Source organism: Emys orbicularis, chromosome 1 (assembly GCF_028017835.1).
Source record: "Emys orbicularis isolate rEmyOrb1 chromosome 1, rEmyOrb1.hap1, whole genome shotgun sequence".
Taxonomy (NCBI): domain Eukaryota; kingdom Metazoa; phylum Chordata; order Testudines; family Emydidae; genus Emys; species Emys orbicularis.
In genome coordinates, this window is record NC_088683.1 from 224304014 (window position 1) to 224329355 (window position 25342).

Here is a 25342-nt window from a genome sequence, read left to right on the forward strand (position 1 = left end):
TCAGAAATTAGGTGTGAGCGAATATTCTCCAATGTCTTCAAGAGATAACGCCTGAGACCAGGCATACAATTTAGCTGCCTCATGCTCCCACTCTTCATCTGAAAAGACAGAATGCTCCTCAAGGTCTTCAATTGGTGCAGTCATAGTTTCTTGATGTTCAGTGAAGTGGCTTCTATTTGTAACATCCAATTTCTGTTCCTGAACAACATTATACACACTATTATATCAAAGCAGGAAGAATTGTCTACTACAGATCACATTATATAGCTTTGTAGTAAATTCAGATACACCAAACAGAACTCAACATTAGAGATTTGCTATTTCTCACTGTTACATGAATGCAAAGCAAAGCCAAGACATGCATTTTTCAAATCTAGAGGAGCTAATTCTGTGACAGGATTGTGTTGCAGTTACTAATTCAGAGTATGAATGTTAGGACAGATACGTTTAAAAGGTTTTGAACACCACTGTTGAAAGAAATATTTAAGTGTATTTAACAGTTTTAAGAAATAAAGGAAATATTAGTATGTCTGTTCAGTTGTTGCTATCCATTACCTTAGAGATTTATATCAGGGGATAGCCGTGTTAGTCTGTATCCACAAAAACAACAAGGAGTCCGGTGGCACCTTCTGTTAGTCTTTAAGGTGCCACCAGCCTCCTTGTTGTTTAATAGATTTGCTATTTCTCACTGTTATTATTTGTCACTGTTACTTAACTGAGGAGCTTACTGGGTGAGAAGTCCAAGCTAGGAGGTCTGCAAAGGACTGTGAGTCAGGAGGGAAGGCTATAAGCAAGGATGATGAAGAGCTGGAAAGACTTTTGATTAGAGCTGCGTGAATAACAGATTTTTTTTTTTTTTTGCAGTTGGAAAGAAATTATTGGTTTGGGTTGAACTGAATTTTTTTTTTTTTTTTTTTTTTAAATTTCATGACTCCAACTAGTTGGGGAAAAAATTGGGTTGAATTAAATGTTGGGTTTTTTTTGTTTGCTTCAAAGTGAAATACTTTGGGTATTTTTAACATTTTTCATAAGAGCAAAAGGAAATGAAGGGCTAGAGTCACAAATAGTTCTAAGCTGTAGATTTGTGGTTAGAGCATTCACCCAGGATTAGGAGACCCAGGCTCCAATATCTCTTCTGCTTTATGTGGAGCAGAGATATGAATCCACATCTTCCACACTGCAGGTGACCACTCTAACCACTGAGTTAAAGATACTACTGTCCATCATATGCAAGGAATGAGGCTAGGGTCCTGTGGAAAATGTGTGTGATCATGTAACTCAATACTATATCACACTGCATACACACACAGGGGTGTATTAAGGTTTCACAGGCAACTTTAATTCTGACATTTCCTAACTTTTGTGTGCTGGACATAATATTTCAGCATAGCTCTTGTGTGTATAATTTCCTAGATGTCTAAAAAAACAAACAGAAAAAATCAGCAATTCCATTAGGTGACATTATACTGACAGCTGCAGGGTTGAAACCTTAGATCCATAGCAAAGACCTCTGCCATTTGAGCTGAGTAACCAATAGCAATAGTAGGTTTTTTAGCCTCTATTAGGACGAGCACTAGAGGGTGCTGGGATTAGAAGGGAATTGGACATTTTGTCGCTGAATTTCACAGATATTTGCTGACAGCAGAGGAATGTTGAGGCTCAGGAATCTTGGGTTCCAGTCCAGATTCTGGAGGTAAGTGTGCTCTACGGGTACAGACTCTTCTGCCCATTCCCCTCACCAGCTTGACCCATTCTGCCCCATCCCTCCAACCACTCTCCCAGTTCTTTCTCTACCCCACCATAGCTCCTCATCCCAGTCCTATTCTCTTAACCTAATCTTCCCAGCCTCCATCCTCAGATTTCTACTCCTAGTCCTAGTCTCGCCCCTCCAGGCTTCTTGCCAGCGGCTCCTTGCCCAGCCAGTCCCAGTTCCTCCCTCCTCCTTGACTTGTCTCTCTCCGCCTCCCCAGCCTCGAGTTGCCTGCCCACATTGTCTCTCTACTGGCTCCCAGTTCCAGTCTCCCTTCCTGCCCTTCTCATCTAATGTGTCCTCTCCTCCCACAGCTCCTTGGTTCAGTATCTTTATCCAGCCAGGCCCAGATCTCCCCCTGCATCCTGGCTGCTTGTCACATCTCTCTCTCTACTTTCTCCTACGCCATTATTTCCCAGTCTCTTTGCCCTATCAGTCCCACCTCCCGCTCCTGATCAGATTTTCTTCCGCCTGCCTCACCTCCCTGCAGCTCCCAGCCTTTAGTCCCTGCAATGCCTTAGGTCTGTTTTTTGTCCAGGCTGCATTTGAATTAGCGGGCTTTCTCCCCCATGCTGCTTGGGTACCTGCCTATAATTGCAGGCCAATGAGTCTTTCCAGCACAGACTTGGTAGAGTATTCGCCTGAAAAAACATTCAGTGCATTTTCTATTTTGTATCATTAATGATTGATTTACCTCTCTTTCTTTTTCAAGTGCATGAACTCTTTTCATTTTTGCTACTTTCTGTCGAGCTTGGCGAGAGCGACGCACTGAGGGTCTAGGCAGTGAAGAGGGTTGATAAGACCTAGATGAAGAGGTGGCTGTTGGAGGACAAGGTGTAGGAGACCTAGAAAATGTGAGCATTATGTAAAGAACCTAAATATGAAACATCTTGAAAGTTATGTCAGATCTGCAATGCTGAATGCTTAAACCAATGAAAGATTTAAAAAAACCAAAACCTCCTAGACCACATACATGAATGCAAGTTATGAAGCCATATCCATTATTTCAGGAAAAAATGGTTAGAATATGTTTAAAAAATAGAAAATTCTATTTTAGTTCTAAATCCTCAGAATTCTTTCTTTATATCAGGAGCCCCACTTCTCTTAGTACACCCCATAATCCTTCCGCATAGCAGAGCCCAGAGGTATTAGTGTCCCCAGACACAGCTTGCATGAGATCGGAGTGCACACATCAGACCTCAAAGATGGTATAATGGGTGCATCAGGCAATCTGGCAATTATGTTGTTTCTGACACACAGATCTTCCTCACTATCCCCTCTCCCGGCCTCTAAGGTTCCTCTCTTGTGGCTATGTTCCAGACCTCACAGAGGTTACAATTTTGCAGACTGTGCCTAACTAAATAGTCTTTCCAAAAAAACAGTCAGAAGCCTCAGGGCTCACTGAAGCCTACACTGAAGCAGTATGTCTACACAGCAAAGAAAAACCCACAGCGCTGAGTGTCAGAGGCCAGGTCAATTGACTTGGGCTTGCAGGACTCAGGCTGTGGGGCTAAAAATAGCAGTGTAGACAATCCCACTTGGGCTAGAACTGAGGCTCTGAAACCCTGAGAGGGGAGAAGGTCTCAGAGCTCAGACTCCAGCTTGAGCAGGAATGTCTACACAGCTATTTTTAACCCCACAGCAAAAGCTCTGCATGCCTGAGTCAACTGACCCAGGCTCTGAGAGTCAGTACCAGGGTTTTTTCTCTGCAGTGTAGACATACCCAAATACTTCAAACTTGAGTTTCTAGAACTAGCTTACCTTTCTTGGAGTTAAGGTACCAAAACAAAACAAAACAAAAAACCACACCATTTTGCAAAAAGATAAATACCTCTAGTTTTTCAAGCTCTCCTATATCTCCAACACTTTGTCTACCACCAAACTTTCCTTAAAAAACCCGAGAAGCACACAAATGTATTCAGGCCATGTTAGTTCAGTTTTGTTAAAATTAGGAGAGAAACTTTATTTAAAAATCAGGGTTGTGATACAAATGGAAGTATAGCACTACTGTTTCTTCATAATTTAGCTTTTACCTACTAGGGTTGCCAGGAGACTGGTTTTCAACCGGAATGCCCTGGGGGCTCTGGTCAGCCTTGCTGACCGGGCTGCTAAAAGTCTGGTCAGTGGCGCAGCGGGGATAAGGCAGACTTCCTGCCTGCCTTAGCTCTGCACGGCTCCTGGAAGCGGCCCTGCGGTCCCTAGGTACAGTGGCGGCCAGGGAGGCTCCACGTGCTGCCCCTGCCCGCAGTGCCAGCTCCACAGCTCCCATTGGCTGGGAACCATGGCCAATGGGAGCTATGGGGGCGGTGCCTGCAGACGGAGGCAGCGTGCAGAGCCACCTGGCCGCACCTGTGGGACATGCTGGCCACTTCCAGGAGCCGCCTGAGGTAAGCGCCACCCAGAGCCCACACCCTGAACGTCCTCCTGCACCCCAACCTCTTGCCCCAGCCCTGATCCCCCTCCTGCGCCCAAACTCACTCCCAGAGCCCGCACCCCCTCCCACACTCTGAACCCATCGGCCCAGCCTCCTCCTGCACCCCAAGCCCTTCAGCCCCACCCCAGAGCCCGCACCCCCAGGCAGAGCCCTAACTCCCCCACACTCCAACCCCCTGTCCCAGCCTGGAGCCCCCTCCCGCACTCTGAGCCCCTCATTTCTGGCCCAACCCCAGAGCCTGCATCCCCAGCCCAGAGCCCATACCCCTTCCCTCAACCTGATCCCTGCGAGTGAGCAAGGGTGGGGGAGAGCGAGTGATGGAGGGAGGGGAGATGGAGTGAGCCAGGGGGCGGCGCCTTGGAGAAAGGGTGGGGTAGGGGCGGGGCCTTGAGGAAGGGGGCAGGGGAAGGATGTTCAGTTTTCTGCAATCAGAAAGTTGGCAACCCCATTACCTACCTGTCTGCTCATTTCCTTTAGCTCACTCATGTGTTTCTGCCCAAGTCACATGATTAACAACCTTTTGTTTCCTTTTCCTACTCTCATCTCTGTACCTTCTTCCACGTGCCCCTGATGACTAAAACTCCTTTTCTAGCCTATTCTGTCATGCCTCAATCCTCTCCTCCTTCAAGGTGACCCCCTTAAAACAAATTTAGTTAACAAGGCCTATAAACCCTAGCCCACCTCTCAAGGAAATGTTAACTGATGATAACAACAACAAACAAAGTATCATGGAACCAGTTAGACAGATGGAAACAATCATTGCTGTGACATTCCCCATCCATTCTCTAGATGTATTTATTTAGGTCCCAAACTTGCAAACACTTAAACACATGCTTAACTTTAAGCATGGGAGTAGTTCCATTGACTTCCATGTAACTCTTCCCATGCTTAAAGTTAAGCATGAGAATAAGTACAGTATTTTTATAATCTGGGTTTTAGAATGTAAACTCTTTTCAGCGGAAACTAGTTGTCTGTAGGGCACTCAACACACTTTTAGCATTATATAAAAATGTAATAGCCAACATATTCAAATCCTTGAGAGAGCAGAGTATATATATATATGCACTAGCAAAAATTTCTGAAAAAAAGACATGAAAGTCAAACTCAAAGTCAAAAGTAACATGAACATGGTAATCCAGCCTAAAGTTACATAGTCATATAAAAGGTAGCACTTAATAGTAAAGAAAGGATTGCTTTCTTAAATGAGAGAGCAGAAATGGATAGACTTGCAGGCACCATCATCTATTTAAGTGTGTGTATGCATTTCCAGTGTAGATTGTTATATCAGTGAGTGCCTAACACAATCAACATATTTATGTTTATGATTTGTTTAAAAGTAATATTCAATTTTCCTCTTCCTAGGAAACAAACTATTGAGGGATAGTTTTGATTTTGAAAATGATTTTTTAAATTGTATTTTTATGAAATTAAAAAGATAATCATGACACACTGGATGACTCGAGAGACTGCTAATGGGATGCAGAGCCTCTCAGCTATGCTGTAAATTCAAATCCAAAAAAGCAGCTTGATCCAACTCCACTACACGCTAAGGGCTTGTCTACACAGCTCTGCAGTTCAGACTAAGGGGGTGTGGATTGCAGCACGCAATAGCACGTTGTGCTGTAACTCCCCTGATATACATCCTGGTGTTAATGCGTTCCTAGTTCACATTCACTTAGGGTATGTCTACACTATGGGATTAATCCGAATTTACAGAATTTGAATTTTGGAAACAGATTGTATAAAGTCGAATGTATGCGGCCACACTAAGCACATTAATTCGGCGGTGTGTGTCCATGTACCAGGGCTAGCGTCGATTTCAGGAGCGTTGCACTGTGGGTAGTTATCCCATAGTTCCCGCAGTCTCCCCCGCCCATTGGAATTCTGGGTTGAGATCCCAGTGCCTGATGGGGCAAAAAACATTGTCGCAGGTGGTTCTGGGTACAGCCTCACCCCACCCTCCATGAAAGCAACGGCAGACAACCATTTCGCGCCTTTTTTCCTGGGTGAACACTGCAGACTCCATACCACGGCAAGCATGGAGCCCGCTCAGCTCAAGACAGCAGTCATGAACATTGTAAACACCTCGCGCATTCTCGTGCAGTTTATGCTGAACCAGGACCAGAAAAACGAGGCAAGGAGGAGGCGGCGACGGCAGCGCAGCAACAAGAGTGATGAGGACATGGACATGGACATGGATACAGAATTCTCTCAAACCGCGGGCCCGGGTGCTTTGGAGATCATGTTGTTAATGGGGCAGGTTATAGCCGTGGAACGCCGATTCTGGGCCCGGGAAACAAGCACAGACTGGTGGGACTGCATAGTGTTGCAGGTGTGGGACGATTCCCAGTGGCTGCGAAACTTTCGCATGCGTAAGGGCACTTTCATGGAACTTTGTGACTTACTGTCCCCTGCCCTGAAGCGCCAGAATACCAAGATGAGAGCCGCCCTCACAGTTGAGAAGCGAGTGGCGATAGCCCTGTGGAAGCTTGCAACGCCAGACAGCTACCGGTCAGTCGGAAATCAATTTGGAGCGGGCAAATCTACTGTGGGGGCTGCTGTGATGCAAGTAGCCAAAGCAATCACTGAGCTGCTGCTACGAAAGGTAGTGACTCTGGGAAATGTGCAGGTCATAGTGGATGGCTTTGATGCAATGGGATTCCCTAACTGTGGTGGGGCGATAGATGGAACCCATATCCCTATCTTGGCACCGGAGCACCAGGGTACCCAGTACATAAACCGCAAGGGGTACTTTTCAATGGTGCTGCAAGCACTGGTGGATCACAAGGGACGTTTCACCAACGTCAACGTGGTCTGGCCGGGAAGGGTTCATGATGCTCGCGTCTTCTGGAACACTACTCTGTTTAAGCGGCTGCAGCAAGGGACTTACTTCCCGGACCAGAAAAAACCGTTGGGGATGTTGAAATGCCAATAGTTATTCTTGGGGACCCAGCCTACCCCTTAATGCCATGGCTCATGAAGCCATACACAGGCAGCCTGGACAGGAGTCAGGAGCTGTTCAACTACAGGCTGAGCAAGTGCAGAATGGTGGTAGAATGTGCGTTTGGACGTTTAAAAGGTTGCTGGCGATCGTTACTGACTCGCTCAGACCTCAGCCAAACCCATATCCCCATTGTTATTGCTGCTTGCTGTGTGCTCCACAATCTCTGTGAAAGTAAGGGGGAGACCTTTATGGCGGGGTGGGAGGCTGAGGCAAATCGCCTGGCTGCTGATTACGCGCAGCCAGACACCAGGGCGATTAGAAGAACACACCAGGAAGCGCTGCGCATCAGAGAAGCTTTGAAAACCAGTTTCATGACTGGCCAGGCTACAGTGTGAAATTTCTGTTTGTTTCTCCTTCATGAAAACCCGCCCCCTGTATTGACTCCTTCTCTGTAAGGAACCCATCCTCCCCCTTTGATCACAGCTTGCTTTCAAAGGAAATAAAGTCACTATCATTTAAAAATCATTTATTCTTTATTAATTGATTATAAAAAGAGGGAGAGAACCCGGGTGGGGTTTGGGAGGAGGATCGGCGGGAAAGAAAAGGCCACTAAAAAAAGGTTAAAAAAATGACAGCCTTTTGGTTGGGCTGTCCACTGGGGTGGAATGGGAGGGTGCACGGAGCCTCCCCCCCACGTTCTTACACGTCTGGGTGAGGAGGCTATGGAACATGGTGAGGGGGGTTATACAGGGGCTGTAGCGGCACTCTGTTATCCTGCTGCCATTCCTGAAGCTCCACCAGACGCCGGAGCATGTCTGTTTGCTCACGCAGCAGCCCCAGCGTTGCATCCTGCCTCCTCTGATCTTCCTGCCGCCACCTCTCATCTCGAGCGTCTCTCCTCTCCTCATGTTGGTCCCTCCTGTCCTCACGTTCACTGGCATCTTTCCTATACTTTGAAACCGTGTCCTTCCACTCATTCAGATGAGCTCTTTCACTGCGGGTGGATTCCATGATTTCCGCGAACATCTCGTCTCGCGTCTTCTTTTTCCGACGCCTTATCTGAGATAGCCTTCGGGACAGAGGAGGGAGGCTTGAAAAATTTGCAGCTGCTGGAAGGAGGGAAAAAAGGAGAGAATTTTTTAAAAAGATACATTTTACAGAACAATGCTTATACTCTTTCACGGTGACCAACACTATTCACATTACATAGCACATGTGATTTCTGTGCAAGGTCGCATTTTGCCTCTTAATATTGAGTGCCTGTGGCTTTGCTGCTAGAGATCACAGACGCAGGTCCGGGCAACAGAATTCGGCTTGCATGCGGCCATGGTAAGCCATTGTCTTTCGGCTTCTGCGCCCTCCTTTCCCACATACCAAGCAAAGCCCGTTGAGTGCTGCGGTTTTCCTATTAACCTTCAGCAGCAGAAAACAAACTAACCCTCCCCCCCATCCAATTCTCTGGATGATCGCTTTATCCCTCCCCCCACCGCGTGGCTGGTATCAGGGAAGATCCCTGCAGGAACCAAACTAACACCCCCGACCCCGCCATGAATTCTCTGGGATGATCGCTTTATTCCTCCCCACACCGCGTGGCTGGTATCAGGGAAGATCCCTGCTAGCCAAACGCAAAAAGCTCAGGGCCAATTCCCCCCCCTTGCGCTTGGCTAACTGCAGGGAAGGATTTCTTTTCAGCCACAGGCAAACAGCCCAGTAGGAACGGCCACCTCTGTCCCCTTAATTAAATTCCCATATTTCAACCAGGTTACCATGAGCGATATTACTCTCCTGAGGATTACACAGTGAGATAAAGAACGGATGTTGCTTGAATGCCAGCAAACACAGGGACCATACACTGGCAGGCTTTGTCATGCAATGATACCAGATTACTTGCTACTAGCATGGCGTGGTCAAGTGTCCTACCATGGAGGACGGAATAAGGCTGCACTGCCCAGAAACCTTGTGGCAAGGCTTTTGGAGTACCTCCAGGAGAGCTTCATGGAGATGTCCCTGGAGGATTTCCGCTATATCCCCAGACAAGTTAACAGACTTTTCCAATAGCTGTACTGGCCGCGAATGCATCCCAAGTCCTCAGGGCAAAGTAATCATTAAAAAACGCTTGCTTTTAAAACAAGTTTTATATTTTAAAAGGTAAACTCACCTGAGGTCCCTTCCACTGGGTCATGGACTTGGATACTGTCTTGGGAGGGTACTTCAGTCAGGCTGAGAAAAAGATCCTGGCTGTTGGGGAGAACGGAGTGCTGTGTGCTCTCCGCAAGCTCATCCTCCTCCTCCTCCTCTTCCTCTTCCTCGTCCGTAGAATCCTCAGGTGTGGCTGATGAGATTACCCCCGCCTCGGAATCCATGGTCAGAGGTGGGGTAGTGGTGGCGGCCTCCCCTAGAATTGCATGCAGCTCGGCGTAGAAGCAGCATGTCCGCGGCTCTGACCCGGAACGACCGTTTGCCTCCTTTGTTTTTTGATAGGCTTGTCTGAGCTCCTTGACTTTCACGCGGCACTGATCTGAGTCCCTATTGTGGCCTCTCTCCATCATGCCCTTGGAGATTTTTTCAAAAGTTTTGGCATTTCGTCTTTTCGAACGAAGTTCTGCTAGCACTGAATCCTCTCCCCATATAGCAATCAGATCCAGTACCTCCCATACGGTCCATGCTGGTGCTCTTTTTCAATTATCGGCCTGCATGGTTACCTGTGCTGATGAGCTATCTGTGGTCACCTGTGCTCTCCACGCTGGGCAAACAGGAAATAAAATTCAAATGTTCGCGGGGCTTTTCCTGTCTACCTGGCCAGTGCATCCGAGTTCAGATTGCTGTCCAGAGCGGTCACAATGGTGCACTGTGGGATAGCTCCCGGAGGCCAATACCATCGAATTGAGGCCACACTACCCCTAATTCGAAATGACAATATCGATTTTGGCGCTACTCCGCTCGTCGGGGTGGAGTACAGAAATCGATTTTAAGAGCCCTTTATTTTGAAATAAATGGCTTTGTTGTGTGGACGGGTGCAGGGTTAATTCGATTTAACACTGCTAAATCCGAATTAAAGTCATAGTGTAGACCAGGCCTTAGTCCTGGTTCGCATTCACTTAGTCCTTAGAGGAATATGTTAACATGAACTAGATATCTTTTAGTTTGCGCCACCAGCAGCCACATGGGGGAGTTACAGCACAACACACTAGTGCGGAGGTTCTCAAACTGTGGTCCGCGGACCACTGGGGTCCGCGAGCTCCATTCAGGTGTTCTGCGGATAGTTCTCTCTAAGGTGCGTGCCTGGGCGGCCGCACACGAGGGAATGAAGGACCACCCACCTAATTAGTGGAACCATGCAGGCATGGCTTCATTAATTAGGTGCCTGGACCCTGGAGAAGATGCACATGTAAGGTGAGGGGGTGGCTTGGGGGGGGAATAGGGAGTAGGTGGGAGGGGGCAGTGGGGTGGGAGGGGGCAGTGGGGTGAGAAGAGGGGGTGGGGCGAATTTGGGACCTGCAGGGCTGCAGCGGCCAGAGAAAGAGGTGACTCCCCAGCTCCAGGGCTCCGGGGAGAGATGACCCTCCTTTCCCAGCCTCACCTCTGTGGCTGTTGTGGCGGGAGAGAGACCCCACTCCTTCCCAGCCCAGTTCAGCTCAGTGGCTGTCATGGTGGGGGAGACCCCCCTCCTTCCCAGCCCCTGTTCCGGGGCTGCCACAGCGGGAGAAAGAGGGCACAGCCATCGCATTAGAAAGGTAAGACTACTGATATTGAAATGAGTTGTGTGCTTTTATTTGGAGAACAAAAAAACGTTAATTATTAAAGTTAATTATTATTAAAGTTTTTTTTATATAGAGCTTTTATCCAACGCGCTTTACAATAGTTAACTAACGGTACAAACAACATTTGGAAAGATCATTAAGTGGTCCGCTGAGACCCTCAGCAATTTTCAAGTGGTCCACGAAAAAAAAGGTTGAGAACCACTGCGCTAGTGGATGTTGTAATTCACAGCCCCGTGCTCCAAACTGTGGGACCATATAGACATAGTCTAAGACTCCCTTGACCTTCACAAGGAGTTGGACTGCATGGTTGCCAGTTGCCATGAACAGAAAGCTGTTCAGTGGGCTATGTGATCTCATTCTAATTATTAATACACAGATGACCACATTAGAAAATTACCAGTTGTAGCACTAATTGACACCCTTGCTAGCAGTGTCAACAATCTATGTACCTTGTAAGTGAGCTATTCAATTATGCAAAGGAAAGGTGTTGAATGCAGGGAGGGAGTGGCATAAGAACTCTGGAATTAAAGCTGGGGATTGCTGTGGACTAAAGATAAGGAGGTGGGAGACCAAGAATGTAATGCACTTAACTAAACAAAAGTGTCAAAATAAAACCGTGACTAGTTAGATGTGTGTCTGTCATCAGGTGGATTACTTTGCTTGCATGACATATGGATTTCTTTCACCCTTCATCTGCCTTTATAATTTTAGATTATAAACTCTGCAGTGCAGAGACTGTCGTCATCTGTGTTGGGGGAAGCAGCTAAGCATACAGGGTGCTGCCACAACGTAAATAAAAATGACAGCTGAATGGGAATAGAAATCCAACTACCATTTCACCTAGTAGACATGGTCCCTTCGAAATACTTGAGGTATATTGGTGGGGAATCACAGGGAAGTTTGCATGATCACTGCCTACACCAGGGGTAGGCAACCTATGGCATGCATGCCAAAGGCGGCACACAAGCTGATTTTCAGTGGCACTCACACTGCCCGGGTCCTGGTCACCAGGCTGGGGAGCTCTGCATTTTAATTTAATTTTAAATGAAGCTTCTTAAACATTTTAAAAACCTTATTTACTTAACATACAACAATAGTTTAGTTATATATTATAGACTTATAGAAAGAGACCTTCTAAAACGTTAAAATGTATTACTGGCACGCGAAACCTTAAATTAGAGTGAATAAATGAAGACTCAGCACACCACTTCTGAAAGATTGCCAACCCCTGGCCTACACCTATGCTGTGAACTACTGGTTGAACAGATGACTTCATACTTCATGGCTGTCAATACAGTAATATAGCTGAGAACGTAACTTTTTCTAGGGGACAGGCAGAGGCCTGCCAATTTTGACAATATTCCTTTAATTAAAATGAAAAAAAACTGAAAAAAATCAGTTAACTTTAAAAAGACCAGAAAAGGAAGTTTAAAGAAAGATGTGCTGACAATCAACGCAAGAATGACATGACTCAGTGTTGTGTTTTCCATTTCAGTGAACATACTTAGAGAAAAGATTTGGAGTAAGGCCTCTATTAAAATCAAGTAGATTTGTGATTTAAAAGAGAATATCAAGACATGCCAGCCCCTTGGCATTGACACTAATTATTTCCCAGTATGTGTTAGTGAGAAACACATTGATGTTTAATGGCAGAAGTTACAAAATGGTAGCAGTAGTTTAAACAGGAATATAAAAGAAAATCCAATTTTCTCCACTATATGTTGAGATTTGTGGTACATATTTGTTGTTATATTGCCAGTCAATGATCATGCAAATCTTTTTCTACTAAAAATTAAAATGTTGACTTGTTGGACAATCCCTAAGACAATATTATTTAGTGGATAACGCAAAGCACTAGGATTATCTCCTAGGTTCTATCCTTGACTCCATACTGACTTAGTGTATGAACTTTGGCAAGTCACTAAACTCCTCTGTGCCAGTTTACCCATCTGTAAAATGGGGATAATTTTACCACTGGTGTTTTGTAAACATTAATTAATACGTATTTTGAGATCCTTAAAATAAAGTACAAAGTATAGAAATTCAAAATAAAAATTAAGCTTGTTATTGTGGATAAGTTGTTGGGTATTTTTTTACCTGGCTCGAGAAACAGTCATGAGCTGAACATGCCGTAGCTCTTCATTCTGTGGCCTCAGGAGCAGAAATGTCAGTTTCTCCTTAAGTCGGTTTGACAGTGTCCCAGACTGTGCATAATCCATTATGTCATACATTATTATTGTCCTGGGAAAGTTTTCCAGAGACAATTTTCTCCAGCAGTTATCCCTGCCACCAAAGTATGCTGGGGTCTCATCCAGGTTACTGATATACTATAAGGCCACAAAATAATAATATTAATTTATAAAATAAATGCTTGCAATAAACCTAATTCATTTTATTGAGGTCCCAAGTCTCCCCTATTCATATTTTCTCGTCCTCATTAATCATTTTAATGATGAACTTGCACATTAAAGAAAACCTTATTCAGAGTAAATCAAATGGTTGGAACCCCTGAAATGACCTACTCTGCTTTAAAATTCCTATAATACAATGACATCTGTTCTCTGGATATCTGTATCTACCTCCATTACATAAATATACATATAATTATAATATAATCACTAAATTTAAACTGATCAAAAAATATGCATATGTACATTAATAGCCTGAGTTCCTTCACTGCTCTATAGTAACAAATAATTACTTGAAATTAGAGTATTGTTTATAGCCATCTTTATGTGTCACTGTCCTTCCTAAATCTGGGTGGCATAGCCAGTCATCCAGGATTTGGCCCTAATTTTTTAAATATAGGAATTAACCAGAAAAGGTTTCACTGCACTACTCAAGCATCAGCACTTCTTGGTGATGATTCTTCTCTCACTTATACCACTGTAAATCAGCCGTAATTCCATCAAAATCAATATACTAACACTGGTCTAAAAAAAAAAAAAAAAAAAGGTACTGATTCTCTTCTCACTTTTTCCATTTAAAGAGTATCACTGTTATCAGATTGATCTTTTAAAGATTTCTACCATCCTTGTGTAACCCTGACAATACAGATTATAGGAATTAATCCATACAACTTCAATAACTTCTCTGGAGCTTCACAATCATAGGGCTTCATTCTCCACTGCCTTGTAATTTGTAGTCATTTACATCGGTTCAAGGTGGATGTAAAACGCTAACAAATCAGATTTCTGCATTCACACGGAAGTGCTTGAGGTACCCTTTACACTCATTTTGAGCTGATATAAATGGCTGCACAACGTGTAAGCTGTTGAGAATTAGGTCTTTAAATTTTAGTCTTGCAGTCATACTCACTATCTATATTTTAGATCATATCATAATCTTTTTTCCCCAAAAGAAGTTCTTTTTTTATTACCAAAACCTGTAAGAAAATATTTGAAAACATTTCTTACTTGCATGTAATCTTTCACTGTAGCAACGTCTATTTCGTCTATTATTTTGTGATTTTGGTACTGAAGTTCATCCCATATCATTTGATCATAATATTTCCGATGTCCCATCAACTTGCAAGCATCAGCTGCTGCCTATAAAAAACAGGGAATATGCTGTAGCTAAAAAAACAAAAAAACCACACACAAAATTCCTAGAGTCCTCATACTTCAACTCAGGGAAAAGTCTTAATCCTCCTGAAATCCCAGTGCTCAACAAAAAAATAAAATAAACAAGGCATTCTAATTAGTACACAGAAAGCTCACAGCGATTGGAGATGGATTGTCCACTAACTCTGCATTATTAATACTATTATTTATACAATTGTCGCACCTAGAAGCTTTAGTCATGGACCAAGAATGCCATTGTGCTAGGTGCTGTACAAACAGAAAAGCCGGTCCCAGCCAGCTTACAATTTAAGTATAAGACAAGAGACAACAAATGGATACAGACAGTCAGAGGAATGCAAGTAAACAATGAGAAAATAGTGGTCAGCATAATGGTGAAACAATTTCAGTTACAAATTTGAAAATAATGCTTAGTGACACAGCTGCTTCCCCCAGATGCACCAGGTAACTAATCTAGGATTTACCTTTTAGATGGAAAATTAAAAGTTAATTACTCAGCCTCTAATTAACTCTTATTTCATTCATATAAGCTTTCACAATGACAGTTACATTTGCCTCCTCGTCCCTCTGACAGCATTATTGCTGGAATGGGTAACAAGATCTGTAGTTAGGGTCTTCTTCAGATGTTTACAGCTTTTTAAAACCTTCATCTCTGTGGCTGAAATTTGTCAAGTCTGATTTTTGTCTAAGGGTGGTGGTTGTTTAAGTTTGAGACTCTGTTTAGCATTGATTCAGAAGGTTTTGCTCCACATCCTCAACTTGTATAACTTGTTATAGTGCTATTGAAGTCAATGGAGCTATGACAGATCAGCTAAGGATCTGTCTCTTTGAATATAAAAAAACCCCACTTTGCCAATATAAAAAAATGGATTCTTCTAAATGTTGCAAACTTTTTCAAACAGCTTTAACACATTAGTAGTTTGGAGTAGACATTAGAACTTTAACATCCCTCTGATACAGAAATGTCTGTATTTCAGTGGTGTATAATTACTAGGATCTCTTGGTATTAAAGATGTTATAAGAAAGGTAAAGTTATTATATATAAAAATAATTGTTTTGGCCATACCCAATTTTTCTGTTGTAAGAGTGCTGAGGAACTGCCTCCACAGCAGCCACCAAATGTGATGGAATTAAGAATAATTTTTTAAAAATTACCAATGAAAGCTACATGCAAACACCAGAAAAATTCTTGCTTGCAAAGCTGCCACCCTCCTTCATTTCACAAAAAGGAAATTATATTCATTCCTGAGTGACTGAATTAGTCAATAACACTATATTGACACAGCAACTTTTTCCTTACTTGGGTGGAATAAGCCTAAAAAACGGACCTCTTTGCTTAAAATATAAAGTTGTTCTCGCTCATGTTAAATAAGCTAAACTGAATAGGTTGGAAGATCAGTAGGTAATGACCACTTGCATTTCTAACTTATCATGCTGTGCTATAAATATATTAAGACATAACATATCAAATGAGGTGTAATGTCATGATGCAGTAAACTGTATCAAGCAGCACTGATGCAATGACAGAACTTCTGTAAAATATACTACTGTATCTGAATGTTAATTTCTGCAGTATTTCACTCTTTGGATTTTTAGGGTAGTGCTTACAGACCAATTTAGGCAGTTTATGGGACTCTTCTTTACTCCATCATTTTTGAAACACCAGTGTGGTCATTTTGTGTTCTTAAACTATTTCCTCTAGTTTGGTATTCACCATGGCAGTGTGTTTCTTCTAACTGGAAAGCTAGGTGAGCAGCCTGCTCTGAGGCCAAGGGTGATCCAAGATTCTGGCAGTTGATGTTTACAAAGTAGGCAATCCCAGATCTACAAAGGGAGTTAAGAACCCAAGTCCCAGATCCACAAAACCCCTGCTCTACTGCCACCTAACCATATAGGTGCCTAAACTCACTCGGCACCTAAATTTTCACTGCAAGAGTTCCTATATACCTCCGTTTCTGCGTCTGGGCACGTGCACTAGTGTCTCAGGCAGCTGTCCAGTACCTATCTATAAGCCCCAGCATAAGCCTCAAACCAGGTGAAGACAGGCATTCTCCCACCTTTTGCTTGTAGGGTCTGATCCAGTAGGTGTGTTCAGAGCATGCCTAATTCCACACAAAACACTTGGGAGGGGAGAGAGAGGAGGCAGCAGCCTCCCTTATAATCATTAGTTATAACCAGTGGTTAGGGTACTCACCTGGGATGTGGGAGACCCCACTTCAACTCCCTCTCTGCCTGATGAGAAGAGGTTCCCCACCTCTCAGATGACTGCCTAACCACTGGACTATAGAGTCATCCTCACTCTATTTTTCTGGCCCAATGCATACTTAATACCAAGTGGAATGGCTTTAATAAGAGAGATTGAGACAGATCCACATAAGAATTTCCCATAGTACAGTGATAAGGGTATTGATGTGAAAGGTCAGAAATCCCTATTTAAATTGTTTTCTCCAGTGTGCATTACTTCACATTTATTAACACTGAATTCCATTTGCCATTCTGTTATACAGTTCAACCAGGTGCAGCAGACTTGTCAAATCTCCCTCAAGGATTTGTCATGCACTACATACTTTCCAAAGGGTTTGCAGATACATGGCAAATCTGTACCATTCTCATTGTCTGCATTCTTCTACTAGCTGCCTTGTTGAATTTCCAAGGAAACAGAAGAAAGTGGTGAGAGAATAGGTGAAGATTATTGAAGCATTCTTCACATTATGATTCTCCTACAATCAAAGGGTCTAATACACTAAGTAAAAAATGTTTGCTGTACCTGGTACGTATTTAAAACCTCCTTTATTCAAGACACTACAGTCAATAAAGAATAGGCAGTTTTAAAGAAAAAAAACTAGTATGTGCTTTCAGAAATCCAGCTTGAAACCCAACCTGCACCACACAATTGCTACAGGAGTCTTCTTGTTTTGGTCCAAAATAATTTTTGCTTCTTGTATTACAGGAATAACATACACTAGAGTGTGGACTTGCTTGAATGCTTGAAGAAGAAAAACACTGTATTATTATTAGTAGTATTATTGTAGCACCGTCATGGACCAGGAGCCCACTGTGCTAAGCAATTTTCAAACGCAGAACAAAAAGGCGATCCAGACCCTAAAGAGCTTATAATCTAAATGCGCACAGCTTATCTTTATAGGCCCTTGTATACTACAGAGATGAGCATAGTATAGAAATCTATATAGAATAGAACTTATTGTTCAATGCATCAGAAGTTGTGATTTTGTTTTTAAGTACATCATCACTGGAAGGATAACCTGTCAAAAGAACAAGGTTAATGGAATCCTGTTCAGCAAATTTATAAAAACAAATCTTTTGACGTAACTAATTTCAGGGGCCTAAAAATATAGTTTTAATGTCTATTTAAATAAAGGCAGAACTGAATGACAATAGAATTGTAAAAGACAGCTATACAGAACAGTGCCTATAGTGACTAAATTTCCTAGAAATAAATTAATCCAAATAGAGAATATGGGCATAGATATACAAAGAGTTTTTATGTACTATGCTGAAAGAATCATTGTTTCTTTGCTAACAAAGTAATGTTGTTTAATGAATGAAGCGGTTGCTTGTTAGAATTGGAAATATGTGTGACTGAGGATAAAGATGTTATAGGATTTTACAAAATAAAATTCAGAGCCAAGATATAGATGAAGTGAAGAGAAAACGATCACACAAACATCCAGTAAGTCACCTCACTTGCTGGACTTATTGTTCTTTTTCCACTTATGTACTTGCTGCCTTGGCCTCCAGTATGGTGAAAAATCTTAAACACAATGAAAGGTGGAAACTCATGACCAGCAAATCTAAAGAAACAAGGAACAAAGTTAACTATCTGGCACTATAAAGAGCAGATTCCTTATTGAAAAGATAGGAAATGTGAAGTTGTGGTAAACATTTTAAAAAAAACCAACCCTATACTTTAGACAGTATGGAAATACCAAATCATGGTATCTTAACTCTCTTTTTGTATCTGAATCTTGCAGCTGCCCAAATTCATGAGACAATCTAATGCATGAACATGGATGGTCACATATGTATTTTATGAAGAGAACATGACCCCAGTGTGTTTTTGTAAAGTGTGCTTTAGCTGCGTTCAGTTCTTTATATACAGTTAAAACAGACTAATACGTTAAAAAAAATCATCCCTGGAATCCCTTCCAAACTAGTAACAGGGCCGGGAATGAGGGGCTTGGGGGGGCTGGAGCCGAGGGGTTTGGAGTGTGGGAGGGGGTTTCCTGGCTGGGGCAGAAAGTTGGGGTGCAGGAAGGGGTGAGAGCTCCGGCTGGGGGTGCAGCTCTGGAGTGGGGCCATGGATGAAGAGTTTGGGGTGCAGGAGGAGTTTGGGGTGCAGGAGGGGCTCTGGGCTGAGGGGTTCAGAGTGCAGGAGGGGGCTCAGGGCTAGGACAGGAGATTGGGGTGTGGGAGGGAGTTCAGGGTGCGGGCTCCGGGTGGTGCTGACCTCAGGTGCTCCCACGAAGCAGCAGCTCCAATGGGAGCTGTGGAACCAGTGCTCGGGGCAGTGCCTGCGGGTGGGGGTAGCGCGCAGAGCCCCCTGACTACCCCTCTGCCTAGGAGCTGGAGGGACATGCCAGCTGCTTCCCAGGAGCCCTGCGGAGCTGGGCATGGAGTCTGCCTGCCCCGCTACTGGCCTGCAGCCAACTGGACTTTTAGCAGCCTGGTCAGCTGTGCTGACAGGAGCCGCCAGGGTCCCTTTTCAACTAGGCATTCCGGTCGAAAACTGGATGCCTAGCAACTTTAGTCAGCCCACCTACGTGTTGTAAATTGCAGGATTGGAATCTTAATTCCTGCCAAAATGGAATAATATAATTGAAATGCTGACAGTTTAAAAATTGTTAAACACAATAATTCGTTTAAAACATCTTATTTAAATGTAGAAACAAGTCTGGAAATTCATGGCTATTTGCATTTAGCATTTAATTTATTTTTTTAAAGGACAAACTCAAATCAAATGCATTTGTTTGATTGATCACACAATGAATAAACAATACGAGATTCAGATTTTGTATGCAGAGCAATTGGAGGCAGTAAGTCTGCCCAGAGGGCATGGGAGTTGCAGAAATGCAAGGTATCCATCACACCCCTTTGTTAAGGTACCTGTACTTGGTTAGTGCAGACTAGCCAGAGAAGGGACATGAACAATGCAGCTAGTGAATATGCTGATTCAGCTCATCCCCTGGTCAGGCTTCACTGGGGAAAGGCTCTCTGTGGAAGCCTGGCTGCAATTTAAAGCTGCTCTCTTCTGCCTGAAGCTATGGACGTAGTAGTGAAAACTGCAAATACCACCAGCTTCCTCCCTCAATGTCAGTTTCCACACAGGGCACAACTTATGCCCAGTATGTTTATTTGAATGTCTAAAAATATATATTTATATCTGGAGTGCTGCATGTTGGTGTGTTGTAAAAAAGAAAAATAGCAAAAATAATGGTATGTGCATGCAAAATAGATAATTTTATTTCTAAATTACATTTCCTCAGGCATGTATTGAGCACTAACTCTAGATGAGATCCAAGTCCATAGTAAATTTGCATTTTTAAAAAGAAAACATAGCTTATGGTGTGCAATAAAAGTATCTGAAATTTTTCTACTATACATAGGACTACTTACCTGTCTGGCTTTCAATATGAAAAGTTAATCACCACATATCAAAAAATTCCAGTTTTTAGAAAACAAGAAAAACAATCACTTCCAGTAGAACCTCAAAGTTATGAATACTAAAGTTACGAACTGATCAGTCAACCACACACCTAATTTGGAACTGGAAGTACGCAATCAGGCAGCAAAAAAAAAAAAAAAAAAAAAGGCAAATACAGTACAGTACTTTGTTAAACGTAAACTACTAAAAAAAGAAAGGGAAAGTTTTAAAAAAGATTTGATCAGGTAAGGAAACTGTTTCTGTGCTTGTTTCATTTAAATTAAGATGATTAAAAGCAGCATTTTTCTTCTGCATAGTAAATTTTCAAAGCTGTGTTAAGTCAATGTTCACTTGCAAACTTTTGAAGGAACAACCATAATGTTTTGTTTAGAGTTATGAACAACCTCTATTCCCAAGTTGTTCATAACTCTGAGGTTCTACTGTATTGCAAAAATAATGCCCCCACCCCAAAAAAGCAAAGCACATAAACAAAAAAATCATTTCCCCCACTCTGCGCTTCAGTGACTTTAAGATGAACAAGTAAAACTTTATCAAACTTTCCAAAAATACTCACCTGTGAGGTAAAAATACATGAGAAATATTAGCCCAAAAGGTATTTGTTTGAGTATTACTGAACTTAGGGACCTAAAACAACATGCCCTATCAACTCTAACATTGCTAGTGTGACACGATAATAAAAACAATTGATGGCACTTTTGGTTAACTTTAGAAAAAGTCATCATATATGCTAGGTTGAATAAACAAATATGCCTACTTTACCTGAATCTGACTTTACACTGCATACTAGGATCTTTTATAAGTTCAGCTTCTAAAGGACTCACTCTCCTCATAATCTCATATGTAATGCAATGCTCCTGAAACAGATGCAGGCATTATTCAGTAAAATTGAGCAGTTTTGGTTCCTATAATAATACACCCCACACCTGTTTCACATGGGAGTTGAGTGTTAATTAATATTTTTAAGTGCTTTGAAATTCTTAAATGGCAGTTACTATAGAATTGCAATATTGTTTATTTTTTATTACTCATTTTATTCTTTTACCCAATGTTACTCTTTTCTCTACTGAAGTTCTTATCTTTTTGCCCTTCCTTTCCAATGTTATGAGTTTTATTTTCTCATCTTTGCACTACAAAAAAACCAAGGTAGTTTTCAATAAGAACAACAAATATTAGGAAATACATCTCACATACAATTTTAGCTCCTCCCTTTTACTAAATCCCCGAACTGTTTAGTTGCTCATCTTCTTTCCTTCTCCGTCTGTCTTTCGTCTGCTCTTAAACTATCATCAATCTCTCCCTCCACCCCATTCTCTGAACACCTCCCTATGTCTCTTGCCTTTTATTCCATTCAATGGAGTGACATTATTGCAGGAGGAAAAACAGCTTTTCTGAATCCACTCTAATATATTTGTAAGACACACAGACAGTAAGAGCAAAGAATGTGGAGAACTGTCCAAGAAGATAGGAGCTAGCCTGTCTGCTTGCCTGCATAGCAGATTCAGAAGAGTGATACTATCCTAACTCCAAAAGCTACAGCTGAGGGGTTTCATCACTCTAGCGTAGGGCTCCACTGGAATTCAGGGTCTTAAGGCCAAACCTATTGTGCCTGCTGGTTAATTTGGACCTGGGTACTGGTACTTCTCCAGGAAATACTACTTTCCTCTTCAGAAGGGATGGATCAGTCAGGAGCAGAGTAGGGGGGATCTTTGGCAGAGTAGGGGGGATCTTCCTGAGCATATGTAATTATTCATCTGATGTGTTTATGTGATAAAATGGAGCCATGAATTATAAGCAAGGAGAAGAGACTGTGGCAATCACCATTTGTATTTGGTGCTTCTAATTGGACAGTGGCACAGTGATACATCAGGCTGGTTTCTCTTTGAGAAAAAACTGGTGTAAGAGCAGTTAGATCCATATTTGGGAAACTGGAAGCCTTCATAAACAGCAATTTCTTACGTACTGTAGGCCTTTTTATGGACAGCACATGTTTACTCTAAAAACGACAACAATTATTGACATCCTATGCCTGGATAGATCAATAGGGACTATGTGAAGTTTACAGCAAACAGTTGTGCACCCCTGTGAAGAGGGCCAGAACATTTCTGAGGGATTAAATGGGCTTTAAAGGGTGCATAGCCTTTGTGCTGGCTATTTGCACAGGAGTGACTTTCACCCTAACTGCATTACCCTGGAGAAGATAATTTATGGTTATTTAATGCACTGTTAGAGAATTTACCAACATAACTGTTAAGATATTACTATACCACCAGTTATACCAGTGTAACTCCTTGAGGGTCTTTTTCTTCCAATTTGGTTTTACTGCTTTCTGAGCTCATTCCACAAGAAGTGTCTCCCCCTAGGAAGCTGGAGTGGTGTAACTGCCCCAGCAGTATCCCAGGCACTGGTAGAGTTGTGCTGGTAAGGTTCCCCCCGTAGCAAAGCCCTGGGTAGTTTACAGCGCGGACGGGCAGGGTTTTTCCGGAGGAGCATACCGCGGCCCGGATGGTGTGTGTTAGCAGCCTGAACAGCCTCCTGTTGATGTGACTCCACCAGGCTCGCTGGAGGATTTTAGCTGCGAGCTCTTCGTCCGCCCTGGCAGGAGACACGAGATCAGCACCAGCCCCTGCGCTCACTGTAGCGTGAGCGTATGTCTTGTGTTGGACGGGACAGTCCCTTTTCTAAAGCCCTGTCCCAGCCGTCCCGACCTTTTTGTGTGTGTGTGGCAGAAGTGGGCATTTGTCCAGTGTGCTCCTGCCGACTTGATCAGTTGGCAACTGCTCACTTTTATCAAAAAAGTGGGGTGCGGAGGAACATGCGGGGGTGGGGGAGGGGAGATGCCAGCCCCACGCGGGGGCGGGGAGGCGCTCAGGCGAGCAGTAGGGGGTGCCCCCTTTTCGCTTTGGGAAATATGGTCACCCGAGCTCACAGCAGCTGGGTCCCTACAGGCGGACCCGTGGGTGACACCGCCAGGGCCGTTTGGGGGGAAGGGAGCGGAGCCGCCGGGGCAGCGAGCTGCGGGGACAGACAGACACGGGGTGCGCGTCCACACAGCACGTAAGCCGAGGGGGGAGGGGACCCGGCCGTGCGGATTCGCTGTTTCCAGGCCCCTGCTTGGGCGTCCGCACGGCGTGGCGGGGACCCCGGGCTGGCAATGGAGGGGACCGGATCTCACAGCCCCGCTAACTCCTCCCTCCTGCGGGCAGCGCGCGAGGCCGGGCGGTTCCCGAACACGCGGGAGGGGGGGGCGCCGCGGTTACTCACGGCCGCGAGAGACTCCCCGCCCGGCGCGCGGCTCCGCTCAGCAGCATGACCCGGCTACTCAGAGGCCCCGCCCCCGCGTCCCTGTTGCCTGGAGACCGGGACACGTGGGGGGGGGGAGAGGGGAAACCACGCCATCCCCGCCCCTTTCCCAGCCGTTTTTGTCGTTCGGCCTCCGTAGCGGCGCGTGTGCTGTGCGGCTCTGACATCATCGCGCAGCGACGCGGTTGGGAGCGGCGCCGCGATGTTCAAGGTGAGAAAGTCCCGTCCCGGGGGCGCAGCGCCTATTGGCGCCCGGCCGCAGCGCCAGGGCTACCCCCGCCGCTGCCCGTCCGCCATGTCACCCGTGGCCGGGCTCAGGCCCTCGCTCTCCGTTGCCCGGCGCGCTACTGCCGGGGGGGCTGAGGAGAGTGAGCGGCACCTTGGCACCCACTGGGTAACCCGGCGTGAACGAGCGGGAGCAGCCCAGCCCGGGCCCAGGCACCCGTTGGCAGCCTCCCCGGGTGCACGGGAGGGCCGGTGGCCTAGTTACAGATCTGCCTCAGGTCCCCATGCAAAGCGTTTGCTCCCCTGTTAACTGCCTGCTGCGTCAGGGATTTCATTCCTGAGCTCAGGTGCCTGTGCTCGCTGAGTGTTGCCTAGGCCACCCTTCGCTTCAGTACACGGGTGTGAATCGCGTTTGAAAATATTGGGTACGGGCTATTTGGCGCTTTATTATTATGTGCAGCCTGTCAACAGAGGGTGCTACAGGCTAAAGCTGTGGCAAGCAAAATTATTTAACGTTAGGCATCTGATAACTTGTAGCATTTGTTATTTTATTTGCGGTCTCAATTCTGCAGTTCACTGCAGCCGAGTGAATTGAGCCAGACAGTAGACTGCAGGTGCTGCAGGTGTGTTTGTGTGGGGTAGCGCTACAAGCAGGAGGGAGGCATTAGCATGGCTGTGAGACCTGGTTCCTCCTCCATTGTGTGCCCGGCTTCACGTCTATGTATGCTCAAGCACAGGCTTGGAATCAGTGAGTCTGCAAGGCAAATTAGTTGAAAGTGTATTAAAGAACAGAATTATCAGACACAGAGGTGAACGTGATTTGTTGAGGAAGAGTCAACATGATTTTTGTAAAGAGAAATCATGCCTTATCAATCTTTGAGGGGTTCAGCAAACATATGGACTTAGATTTTCAGAAAGCCTTTGACAAGGTCCTTCACCAAAGGCTCTTAAGCAAAGTAAACAGTCATAAGAGAAAATATCCTCTCATGGATCAGTAATTGGTTAAAAGATAGGAAACAAAGGATAGGAATAAATGGTCAGTTTTCAGAATGGGGAGAAGTAAATAGTGGTGTCCCCCAGGAGTCTGTATTGAGACCAGTCCTATTCAGCATACTCATAAATGGTCAGGAAAAAGAGGTAAACATTGAGGTGGTAAAATTTTGCAGGTGATACAAAATTACTCTAGATAATTAAGTCCAGAGCAAACTGTGAAGAGTTACAAAGGGATCTCACAAAACTGGGTGATTGGGCAACAAAATGTCAGATGAAATTCAGTGTTGATAAATGCAAAGTAATGCACATCGGAAAACATAATCCCAACTATACAGACAAAATGATGGAATCTAAATAAGGTATCACCACTCAAGAAAGTGATCTTGGAGTCACTGTGGATAGTTCTCTGAAAACATCCACTCAATATGCTGGAGCTGTCAAAAAAGCGAACAGAATGTTAGGAACCTTTAGGGAAGAGATAGATAAGATGAAAAAAATTATAATGCCTCTATAATATAAATCCATGGTATACCCATATAATACTGAATGCAGATCTGGTTGCCCTGTCTCAAAAAAGATGTATTGGAAATTGGAATAGGTACCGGACGGGCAACAAAAATGATTAGGGCTATGGAATAGCTTCTGTATGAAGAGAGATTAAAAAGACTGGG

General features: G+C 44.1%; 2 protein-coding genes across 2 annotated transcripts in view; one reads left to right on the plus strand and one right to left on the minus strand.

Annotated features, from left to right (window-relative positions):
* Nucleotides 1-23623, minus strand: C1HXorf58 (chromosome 1 CXorf58 homolog). Its single transcript, XM_065418986.1, has 8 exons — nucleotides 23415-23623; nucleotides 22646-22745; nucleotides 20913-21007; nucleotides 18171-18282; nucleotides 14306-14437; nucleotides 12987-13216; nucleotides 2445-2595; nucleotides 1-198 (listed from the first exon to the last, which is right to left on the minus strand). Exons 1-8 carry the CDS (start codon nucleotides 23621-23623, stop codon nucleotides 1-3), a joined length of 1227 nt encoding a protein of 408 aa, XP_065275058.1.
* APOO (apolipoprotein O) overlaps nucleotides 23620-25342 on the plus strand; it is an 80858-nt gene continuing 79135 nt past the window's right edge. Inside the window, exon 1 of the mRNA XM_065418997.1 lies at nucleotides 23620-23664. Within this exon, the coding sequence (XP_065275069.1) occupies nucleotides 23656-23664 (9 nt within the window). The 5' untranslated portion in view covers nucleotides 23620-23655. The remainder of the gene's footprint in view (nucleotides 23665-25342) is intronic.

What these genes read in the sequence shown, in the direction of transcription:
- C1HXorf58 (XM_065418986.1), bottom strand. Translation starts at nt 23,623, where the DNA reads ATGATGTCAGAGCCGCACAGCACACGCGCCGCTACGGAGGCCGAACGA. An exon ending in CAGTGAAAGATTACATGCAA is followed by an intron (nt 13,217 to 14,305) that starts GTAAGAAATGTT and finishes GTGGCCTTATAG; the next exon opens with TATATCAGTAACCTGGATGA. An exon ending in ATGACTGTTTCTCGAGCCAG is followed by an intron (nt 2,596 to 12,986) that starts GTAAAAAAATAC and finishes CACATTTTCTAG; the next exon opens with GTCTCCTACACCTTGTCCTC.